General features: G+C 41.8%; 1 protein-coding gene and 1 pseudogene across 1 annotated transcript in view; one reads left to right on the top strand and one right to left on the bottom strand.

Moving 5' to 3' along the window:
- Positions 1–12,217, bottom strand: part of UBR2 (ubiquitin protein ligase E3 component n-recognin 2) — a 213,797-nt gene that overhangs the window by 194,341 nt on the left and 7,239 nt on the right. The window contains exon 2 of the mRNA XM_085851818.1: positions 11,339–11,631. Within this exon, the coding sequence (XP_085707944.1) occupies positions 11,339–11,631 (293 nt within the window). The remainder of the gene's footprint in view (positions 1–11,338; positions 11,632–12,217) is intronic.
- LOC147014123 (uncharacterized) lies at positions 5,384–6,159 on the top strand (annotated as a pseudogene).

The following is a 12,217-nucleotide window of genomic DNA, read 5'->3' as shown; positions in this document are numbered from 1 at the left end:
GCCAATACTGCGAGGTCACTCAATTGAACCTGATATCCTATTCATTCAATTTGACGTCAACAGTGCTCAGAGTTATAGTTTGGAACTTTCCCTTTTACTTTTAACTTTTACATACTCAATTCATTCGTCATAACTAGATTCCTTGAGACAGAAATTTATTTTACGTGGGTATATCCACCTGAAGTTCCAAAATCAGCCGCAATTATAATTTTGGCATGTTTTTTTGTTGGAAATCACTTATAACATGTAGAAATGCAAAAAAAAAGAATCGAAATTTTGTTGAAAAAAAAATATGCAAAATATTTTTTTCTCTAACAATTTTTTTTGGGGGGGGGGGTTGGAAATCACTTAAAACATGTAGAAATGCAAAAAAAAAAATTCAAATATTTTTTCAAATTGGCCACCATAGCGGCCATATTGGATTTTGGACCAAGTCCAAAATCTAATGGCATGATCCTTGGACCAGACCTAACCCCCCCACCAAGTTTCATCGAAATGCGTCGAGGAGTTTTTCCGTAATACTGTTCACAAACAAACAAACAAACAAAGGGGTGAAAACTGTAACCTCCATCCATCTTCGATGGCGGAGGTTAATGATTTTTCAAAAATAGATTGGGTCCGATATGTTCTCATGGATCAGGGATTGCGTGGCAAAGGTATCGCTCTAATGAGTGCCCTTCTATTTGTGAATGTACCTAGTTTGTCACGTCCTTTCCTCCATTGTCCCAGCGTAATCTGCACGTAGTGCAGCCGGGAAATTTAACTCCTCCAATTTGCTCTTGTTAACCAGCGCACAATCACTGTGTAGCGCTGTACCTTAGCGACAAAAATGTCAAGGATCGTTACACCGTGGACAAAAGCGCCATTTTGCATCAGAGCTGTGCATGGGAATTATGATTAAAAAAAAGTCATGCTCCAAAGAAATGGGCAATGGGAAGGGTGCTTTATGATGTCATAATGACGTCATCACCTATTCCATCCATCCATCCATCCATCCATCCATCCATCCATCGGGACCAAGGCATTGGTGCTGCCTGAGCAGTCTCCTTGGCTATTGGGTACAATCCTGGACGGGTCGCCACTCCGACACAGGATACCAGCAAGCTGGCACTCATTTTGCCAACCTCAGAAGGACGACAGGCAAAGTCAATCCCACCTGGTATTAATTCAACAGCAGAGTGGGATTTGAACTCAGGATCCTAGGATCCCAAGGCCACCATCCTTAACCATTAAGTCAACACGAGGAATGTCATCAATTACTTACCGTGTAAAACTCAGTTTCAAAATTACACCATAAAATGCTATGATGTGATAGTTAAGACATATGGACTATGTATGTCAGTCAAGGAACTGTATAATGATGTAATTATATCGATTAAAGCTACCTATTAAGCGTTATGATGTCATAATGACATCATAATTTCTTCATTTTATTGTAAAAACAAAGAAAAGTGGTAGAATTTTATATTTTTAATGTTGCAAGGTAAGTGAATATCTCTATATGTTTTGGCCCTGAATTGTGATAACACTGTTTTGTTTATTTGAACAAAAATATAAATAATGTGTTGCTATTGCAACAGTCCGTCTTCAAAATTACACCTAAAACAATGATATTTAATGACCATGATGATTTAATACCCATTACTGCAGTTCTTTAGATGTTTGAATTAGCAGTCCTGTTAAATGTCCTCATTTTATTTGTTTCGTATTTACAATTTATTTTGAGTTCATCATGGACTGGACTGCTTGAATCATCTGTCAGTAAGCTGCAGCAGACAATTTGTCATGTCCTCAAACAAGACACAATGATGATGCAACCACAGTCTACAACGTATTTCTTTAAAATGTGGATGAATTTCGAAAGATCAATGGATTTCCAGTTGATGTAGATTATGGAGAAAAAGAAACAGCAGAACACTTTGTAAAAAAAACAATAAGGCTTCATGGCATCGCTCTTGCCATCAAAAGCTCAACAAATAAAAACTTCAAAGGCAAATAAAACAAAAAAAACAAACAAGATGACGTGCCAGGGATGCGACATTCAAAGAGGCAGTCAGTGTTCAATGCTAAATATGTGTGCATATTCTGTGAAACCGCTCATACTTACAAACTAAACAAATTTGAAAACATTTAGTACTAATCAATCCTGTTCTTAGACGAACATCCAAGATGAGCAGCTCCTTCCATAAATAGCAGGTGGCAATTTACTTGCTCGAGAAGCTCGGTACCATCTTGAATGTTTGACACAATTTTGAAACGGACATCGGGCTCAAAGAAAAAGTACATAATCAAGCATAAAAGGAGAAAGAGTAGATGCCAAAGCATTTGTGGAGCTGGTGTCTCATGTTGAATATGCCATTGAGGACGGAGCATACCTCTTCAAGCTGTCTGAACTTCACACTTTATAACCAACATCGTCTTCAAGATCTTTGGCATGACATATCAATCGACAAGACCCGTTTAAAAAAAAAAAACAGGCTTGTTGAACACCTTGCTGATACAGGTGTGCAGGAGCAGTCAGATGGTAAGAATGGAGTTCTTGTGTTTCCAGAGGGAATGAAAACCAGAGTTGGTGTCAAGGCCACCCAATGCTCGCCTGTTTCTACATTTATCGTTTCTAAAAGACGAGTCCAATAATATTTTCGATAAAGCATTGCAGTGAAGTCTGATCCAAATAATTTTAAAGCAATATATGTATTTGTATATTGTAATCAGTCAAAAAGTGTGGTAGATAAAAACATTAGAAAGGAAATAACTTGCACCAAAAACTTTAACATTTTCACGCTCACGCCGGAGGTATCGCTATAGCTCTCTATTCTTCGAACAGGCGAGCTAAAAATTGCTCAAGGATGGTTTTCTGGAGCACAACTATGAATCAGGAACTCTCTCGTTTGTAAAAGTAGCAAAAATATGCAGAGAATAAATGTTCACAGAGACTCACTTCAAATTTTCTGGCCGTTTCCCCCCGGATTGTCAAAATATGCTGCCCAGCACAAAACTCCTTTCATCAATGATCCTTTCTGGACAAAACTTAAATGTTGATGTGGATGACACTCAAGCTTGTCAAACTATACCTCAATTGTTCCTTCACAACTCAAAGAAAGGATGCCAGACAGAAGAAACTCTAAATCGGCATTCCCCAGAGCGAGAGCCTCCACTTCCCATCGACGTCGGAATGAACATCCACACCTTGACGAGAAACAGAAAAATGATCGATCAACTAGCAAAATTAGGCCTGAGTACTTCATACAGCCAGGTTCTACAGCTTGAGAATTACTTAGCCTCTTCAATGTGTGATAAATTTCATACTGATGGTATTGTGTGTCCATCTATTCTGAGGATGGGTCTCTTCACAGTTGGTGCATTAGATAACATTGATCACAACCCTTCTTCCACTACAACCAAGGGATCATTTCATGGGAGTGGTATGAGCATTATCCAGTTCACTGTACAAGATAATCTTGGTGATTTCAGAGAAGCGCTTACATTTCCTCCTGACATAAGATAAAGCCTCAACTTCCTGATTCATTCTGCATAGTTGATGCAAAACAACTAAAGGCGTCAAAGACTTGCGTACCAGAGGTTACCATGACATCTGTCAATGGAAAACTGGTTTCAACATGCGATGAAACTTCTAGAGGATGATTCATCGAAGAGGGGAGAGGCAATATCTTCGGCTGCATATCATGCTTCTGAGCAGTCTTCTCCACTCAACCCACCTGCCTGAACTGCCCTCCTTCCACCCTTTCGTGAAAAGGCAGTCTCACCAGCGATGATTAAGCATGCCCGGAATGTCTTGAAGTCTATCACAGAGTTCTTCCACCTGTCCAAATTTCTGGTTCTGAGTTGTGACTATCCAATATTTGCAAATTGCAAGTATATTCAGTGGACATGGCCCTCAACTCCTGGAGAAGATAAATTCCTGATCATGTTGGGAGGTTTCCACTTGGAGAAAGCCATGTGGAGTACTCTTGGAGATTTTCTGGACCAGAGTGGCTGGACCGTGGCTCTTCCAGAATCAGGTGTGGCAACACCAGATACTGCCGATTCTTTCCTCAAAGCAAGTCACGTAACGTGGATTCGACACGCCCGCCAGGTGACTACTTTGGCTCTATCTAAATTACAGCATGAAGCATATGAGCGTCAAAGGCTATTTGATGACGAATATGCATATGAGGTCTGGAAGCTGGCAGTAGTCAGGAAAAGTCCTACCTTCCAATATTGAGATATTGTGCTGCGTACTGAGATTATCATCCTTATCTTCATTCGTGTGCACAGGGAAAGGGACTTTCCTCTCTATGTGGAATCTTTCGAAGGACTGATGTTTCTCTTTTTTTGCAATGGACCACTATAGCTACTGTCGCTCGACTTCAGTCCATCTCTGAGATATGCAGTCTTCCCCAGCCATTCTCAGGGAAGACCTTCAAAAGCACTGGGTGGTTATAACAAGACCAAACACAGGTTTTCAGCACTTCCCATCGACCAAGTCCATGAGCAAGAAAATGCTAAAGTGAAAGGTAAGGGAGGGGTTGTGGGCCTCACTGAAAATCCAGATGCCTTTTGACGGTGGATGATTTCTGGCACTGAACAAGCCAGGCTGCTGACACAATTTGAAAGCGACTACCTATGTGAGGAACACTGAAGTACCAACATTACAAGGAAGGCTTATCTGTTCAAACATCCTTCCATCTCCAAACTAACAACCTTATCCAGGTTATCAATGAGTACAGTAACCAATTTCAGGTTGACCATCCTGAATTGCTTGTCTTGCACACGCGCGATTGTGTGAACAACTCGGTTGTACACACTGCACGGAATATTGAAGCCTTTGGGGCTGATCAGTACCAAACATTTAAACAGGACATCTTCATTGACAGAACAAAGTCAATTAATTCGCCAATAAAGAATGCACTTCATCTCTTTAAATCACTTGTGAAACCCAAGAGCAAACCCAAAACAAAGCAGATTGCAGCACTTCACGACGACGTACTGTACCCTGCAGCAATCTCAAACTTTAATAAACTACACATAACAAGCATCAAGTCTAATTTGCTGAGCTTTCTCGACAATTTGCAACCAGAACCTCTCAAGCAATTTGATTGTAAGATCTTTGATGGTGCTGCTCTGGTCCACATTTTGCGAACATCCTCTTCAACAACTTTTGCAGACTATGTGAAAACAGTCTTTCAAGCTTTCCTTTCTCAGGAGCTGAAAAAGGTCAAACGATTGGATTTAGTCTGAGACAGGTATCTGTCCAGTAGTATCAAGGATTCAACTCGACAAAAGCGAGGTACTGGTGTGCGTAGAAAGGTAACACCTCAGACAAAAATTTATCCGAGATGGCAATAACAAGGAACAGCTGTTTTCCCACCTATCTCAGACGATGGCTTCAGAAGATTGTCCTCCTGACAAGGAATTGTATGTTACTTCAGGTTAGTATGTCTTCTATTGTGCCCTTCAAACATAAAAGTTTATGCTTTTAATGCACAAAGAAAACTTATGTTGCTAACAAGCCCAACGTTTACAAATGTGCTTTCCTTATTTTTAAATCTCAGGGACCTCGGTCATATCTAAGGGCACTTGTCAGCCCATGTTGGAATGCACGCAAGAAGAAACGACACAAGGATTGTAGTTCATCTTCAACACGCAGTGGACAGGGGTGCTGAGAAGATTGTGATTCGCACTGAAGACATGGATGTTGCTATCTTTCTCATTGGCCAGCTGTCTGCTAAACTTCTTCATCATCCTGACATTGATGTGTGGGTAGCCTTCGGTATGGGCAAGGGCTTCCGTCACTACAGTGTCAACACTATCTACAACAAAGTTGGAAACGAAAACGTTCGAGCTCCACGCCAATTTCATGCACACACTGGATATGATACTACATCATGCTTTCTTAATAAGGGAAACTGAGCACATGGAAGGTCTGGAAATCATATCCTGAGGGAACTGGTGTCAGCCTGTACATGGCTGAAAATCCATTTCAACTTGTAGCAGCTTCATCTTCACATATTCAATGTGTTGAACGCTTCACAGTGCTTACTTAATGATGTGACAAGTAGTCTGGACTCAGTCAATGATGTGTGCAGAGAGCTCTTCTCCAAGAAAAACAAAAGCCTGGAAAATATTCCTCCCAACCAAGTAACTATCACTATTTAAGGAATAATAATCTTCAATATCTATCTATAATTCCAGGTGTGTGTGTGTGTGTGTGTGTGTGTGTGTGTGTGTGTGTGTGTGTGTGTGTGTGTGTGTGTGTGTGTGTGTGTGTGTGTGTGTGTGTGTGTGTGTGTGTCGACTGTTTCTCGACAACCGCTGGTCCGATCTAATTGATACTTGCCAGCTATATTGCTGGGGACCTGAGGATGTGCCTTTTCAAGGTTTGATATTAATCGGACAAGTGCTTCCCAAGTTATGGCCATTTATTTACCAACCAATGACAAGACACGTTGCTGCATGGGCATGGCCGATGGGGGAAGGGAACCTCAGCCGTGTTCCCCATTACGGGTTACAACGTACGGACTTCCGGAGAGTGATGACTTCGTGTATTCTAATAATTTCTCGATTTCTTATGCGCATTTATAGATAAACACAATGCCCCAAGTTATGATCGTTTTCATATTAGACGGTACATAAATTTCGGTAACATCAGAGTGAGCTGGTATGCTCCGAACCAGGAAGTAATTTTTTTTGGTTTTTGCACAAAGGTTTTTTTTCTTTCTCTTTTCTCTTTATGTTTTTCCTTGCGTCGACATTGCGAAAAGGCAAAATACGTTGGCGCTAATTGAATAATTGGCCATTAAAACTAAATTGCGAATAATCATAACTGCGATATGCGAACTTCCAGGCCACGCACGTACGGGCACGCGAGAGCGAAGAAACGCCCTGTGTGGTTGTTGTTTCTTGCTCGCGGTTTGAAAGTTTTTTTTTTTGTTTTTTTTACGGGCACGTACTGGTATTGCATAATTTGTGGAGCAGTGCAACATTTCCTGTTATACGGTTTCCTTTTTACAGTGTTAATTTTACTATTTTACTTATTCATGATGTGTTGCTGCAACATATCAAGAGTTGCATACGATGGCAGCATCTGAACAACATGCCATCAAGCACAGCCTAAAGTCCCCTCCCCAGAAGGATGGGGATAGACAATGAAGGGTGACCACTGGCAGCCTGTTTGGATGACTCTCCAAGAAGCAGCCAAAGCCTGCACCGAACTAATCAAATGTGGTTGCAAATCTGAGAGTGGATGTGTTAATCGTTGCAAATGTTTGTAAGCTGGTTTAACCTGCACCGATTTTTGCAATTGCAACTGTCAAAAATAATTTTTCATACATCACCATTGCAATACAGTAAATAAAGCTACTGCAATGAAATTTTTACAAAAAAAAAAAAGTTATAAAGTGCTTCCTGAGCAGACCACACAGTTATACATTAGTCACGTTGGAATATATCCTAATGGTATTACCAGACTACCAAAGCAAGGTGTAATAGCACACTTTTATGATTTGTCTCATCTGTTTCACAAGAATATTGCGTTACAGCATCACCAAGATTTTTCATCAAGAGATGAAGATGTCATAATGACATCATAGCACCTAATTGGTCAGTTTGATTCAAAGCAATGATAAACAACATATTCCTTGACCGAGAAAACATACCTGAAGCAACGTAAAACCTAACCATAGCATTCTGTGATCACATTTTCCTTATTGGTTTGTATTATGTAATTAAACATCATGACGTCATAAAAGACCCTTCTGGCAAGCCAATTTCTTGGAGCATGACCTTTTCTTAATTAGCAAGTCGATGCGGTTCTTTGGTGAAAAAAAAAATGGTGCTTTTTTCCACCATGTAACGATTTTTTTTCACAAAGGTACCTCACTCGTATCACTCAGCAGTAATCCGGGTGTGCGTTGAGGGCACGAGACACCCCTCCCCCCCCACTCCCTCGGTGCAGTCGTGCACAAGTAAGGTACCCACGCAAAGTAGCGAACCCCGACCAGGATTGGCAGTCAACCGGCGTTCGTGGTTGTTTAGAAACCCACCGAGTTATCAGTGATCGGTGGCCTCAGGACCAGGAGTTCGGGAGGAACTTGAGTGCTTACCCTCATGGTGAGCCTCAAACCCCAGATTCATAACACTGTCATACCGACAACAATCTGAAGGGTATGTTTTTGGATGAAAGAAAGAATAGGGATGGTTTCACATGATCATTTCTCTTGAGCATCCCTACCTTGCTTACATACTTTTTACCTCCGCCACCGAAGGTGAAGGAGGTAATGTTTTCACCCCTCTCTGTTGGATTCGCTATATATGCTAGATATCCCTTATTGTCGGGTTTTCCATCTGTGTGTGTGTGTGTGTGTGTGTGTGTGTGTGTGTGTGTGTGTGTGTGTGTGTGTGTGTGTGTGTGTGTGTGTGTGTGTGTGTGTGTGTGTGTGTCTGCAACGCGAGGTTCCACAGCATGAACCAGTGAACCGATTTCGATGAAACTTTGCCAACAGGTGCCATATGGTCTGGGAATGTGCGCGTTTGAATTTCGTTGCCTAGCAACCATCCGTTGCTGTGCAGCGGCCGAAAAACCGCGTACAGTATTTTCAATACTTGTCCTTCAGTTTTGAATGTAGAGAAACGAGACTTCGGAATTAAACACTTCGAGATATTTAGAAAATTTTACTCGATCCGATTTTTGATTGAGGTTTCATTTTTCAAATGGTAGTCTTCAAAAATCAGGTGTCTATTTACTGTCATTTTTTATGAGGGGCTGAAGAAAGTGGGCGGAGCTTAGGGAAAGTGGACGTGGTTGATGAAAAGTGGGAGTGGCGGAGGAAAGTGGGAGTGGCGGAGGAAAGTGGGAGTGGCGGAGGAAAGTGGGAGTGGCGGAGGAAAGTGGGAGTGGCGGAGGAAAGTGGGAGTGGCGGAGGAAAGTGGGAGTGGCGGAGGAAAGTGGGCGTGGCTTACGAAAAATATTGTGTTGCTCAGGAGGTGTGGTCAAACAAGAGCATTGAAAGAAGTTTATCGGGTTTTCCGTCTGTGTGTGTTGTGTTGTGTGTGTAACGCAAGGCTCCACAGCACAAACCAGCAAACTGATTATTTTTCAAATGGTAGTCCTTCAAAAATAGGGTGTCTATTTACCGTCATTTTTTTATGAGGAGTGCCAGTTGGCAAAATACACAATAGGAAAAATCTTGCCAGGCAGAGGAACAATTGTATGTGAACCAATACGTCTTGGCAATGAATCTTCGTCGGTGGATCGGTCAGAATGAAAAGCGTCGTATCCAGCGCTTCGATCCTAGTGAATCCCTCGTCGCCTACCGGCTTGTCTGTTTGCTTGTTTGTCTGTGTGCAGAATATCTCAAAAAGTCGTGGACGGTTCCGGATGAAATTTGGTGGGCTGGTTGGGCGTGTGACAGACAAACTGATTACATTTTGGTGAAGATCTAGATCCAATCAGACTACGAGAATTTTGTTTTTTTTAATGACTCTTCACCATTGAGAGATCGGGCGAAAAATTATATATATCATGATATCTCAAAAAGTTGTGGACGGATTCCGACGAAACTTGGTGGACACGTTGGTTGTGAGATAAGAAAGAATTGGTTCAATTTTGGTGATGATCCAAATCCGGATCCGGATCTGATAATTTTTTAAGTGAATCTTCACCATTGAGCGATAGGGCTGAACCGAAATGATAGCACGACTTCTCAAAAAGTTGTGGACGGATTCGGATGAAACTTGGTGGGCACGTTGGGTGTGTGACAAGGACAAATTTAGTCGATTTTGTTGAAGATCCGAACCCAAATACAAGAATTATTTAATTTTAAAGTGATTCTTCACCATCAAAAAATGATATATGATATATAGCATGATATTTCAAAAATGTAATGGGCCCGATATGTTCTCGTGGAACAGGCATTACGTGGTGGAGGTATGCGCTCTACTAAGTGCCCTTCTAGTTTTAGAAATGTGTTTTCTTGCTGGAGAATTTCATTGTTATAGCATGGAATTTTTTTTTTATTCTTTGGATTTGTGTTATATTAAACATGTGCAGCACCCCCCGCCCCCTACACCCCCTTTCAGATGGAATGATATGGGTACAGAAGGGGAATGTCAAGTGGAGTACAATCTTTGCTGAATATAATTTAATGACTAAATTGATGTAACAGTAATTTCTGGTTCTAAAGTGTTTTGCTAAGAGTATTTCATAGTATGTACGTCAAAGACACACAACCCTGAAAATATGTTTGGCTGCCCTGCCCCCATCAGGCTGATTGATAGTCGCTGTCCCACCCACCCCCTCTGTTGCCTTCCTATTACTTTGCAAAGGAATGCAGTTTTGCATACTTTTCATGGAATCCTTTCAAGTTATTAAAATTACCATATCAAAGGATGCTGCGCCAAGTAAAACTCTGTCGGATGGTACTACAGTCATTGCCATTGAGAAAGGCAGCTCGGAAATATGCCATCTGAACGAGAAGATTTTCAAGTTTTGACCGATCTTAGTTTTTTTGCTTGATCGCCATGGTCTGGAGAACTGAAAAATTATCCCTGCCTGGACAATCAGCTGAACAGACCAGGTAGGGTCCCATACATAGCCGAAGTGACTTTTTAGAAAAAAAATACCCCAACTTTCGTTTTGTATGTTGGGGGTGGGACCAACCTTCTTTCTGCACCATCCCTACGTAGAGTGCTAGCACAATCTCCGACGGACATAAATCCCGGGAGCCAAAGCATACTGCAATTGAGAATTGTTGACGATGTCAAAACAAAAATGATAGAAGGAGAAGGAGAAGGAGAAGGACGAGGACAAGGATGAGGACAAGGACGAGGAGGGACTTCTAAAGTGCAAGCAAAGTGCACAAATTAACCAAACGTTCAGTTGAGAAATTTTTTCTTCATGCAACTGCATGCAGACTACTCGATCGATGGGTGTCTGGCACTCGTAATGACGACCCAAGAAGACATCCTAAGAATATGCACAGAAGGACCAGAACCCATGGAATTTGATTTGCCACAGTGCCACAGTGTCGACGTGTCAAATTGCCACAGTGCCCCTGGGTTGGATTTATGTTTGCCTTGTTCCCACCACCTCCCCGCATCCCATAACTGCATTGGTACCCCTCAAAATATCTGTCCAACGAAGGCAACACTGCCTTGCCACGAGTGGCCTTCACTTAATGCCCCGCCTCCAACATTATTTTGTTTGAAAGTCCAGAAAACAAAACAAAATAAAAATTGTACAAGAAAAATACCAAACCACCAAAACTGCTCTTCCGAATACATCTGATTTCCACCAAGCATAGAGATAGAGATGCCTGGACAAGGATGATAAACATACCGGCAGGAGTACGTCGGTTCTCCCATATGGAAAACATGGCCGCAGAGTTGAGGTGGTTGGCTGCTCTGTGAAAGGTATGACAAGACAGTCTCTGGGTCTTCAGCACACAGAAACCATCCTAAAGGCTCAAGCAGCAGGTGCTGGAACAAGAATTCCTCATTTTTCGATTTCCCAATACTGGCAGCAGTCGTCTGTGCAGTGCTACTGGTACCAAGGGCGTTTGAGACACATGGCACATATTTAGAAAAGTGGTTGTAGATGGCAGAGCAGAGGTCAGGTTCATCCGTCCACGCCTGCTGGGTGGGATGGGTCGTGGAACAGAGGAGAGAAAAAAATAATCATGACAGAGCAGGGCGATAAATGGAAGAAATTTTTAACGTCGCTGGAAAAAGAAATGGGGAGGGAGGGAGAACGACAAATCTCGCCACCTACTCACGTCTCTCAACTCAATTCATTTTTTTGGTGGTTCAGATAACTTATACCATACGAGTCATTAACCACTTCATTAAGCTCCATGTATGGCCCAAGAAACTTCAACAGCAAACAGCCACGTTTTGAGTGAGAATGACGAATATTAAAATAATGTATCTTACATGATCAAAATTTAAATTCATTCAGCAGGTGTTAATACAAGACATCACCAAGAGTGAGGTCTTGTAGGTAAAAAAAAATCATGTTGGTACACATGCAGCACCTACACAGTTACTGGTTTGCATCATTTTGGGGGCATACATACGACTGAAGCAATAGCCCCCAATCCTGCCCCCACGCCCCTGCCCCCACGCCCCTGCCCATACCCACTCTCAGCGGAATACACGCTAATTAAGGATCAGATGAGCAACCACTAAGACAAATTTAAACCAAGTAAAGGCAGTCATC

The sequence above is a fragment of the Eptatretus burgeri genome, chromosome 13, assembly GCF_056783735.1.
Source record: "Eptatretus burgeri isolate ZD-2024b chromosome 13, Ebu_testis_v1, whole genome shotgun sequence".
Lineage (NCBI taxonomy): Eukaryota > Metazoa > Chordata > Myxini > Myxiniformes > Myxinidae > Eptatretus > Eptatretus burgeri.
This window is presented reverse-complemented; position numbering and strand designations above follow the sequence as displayed.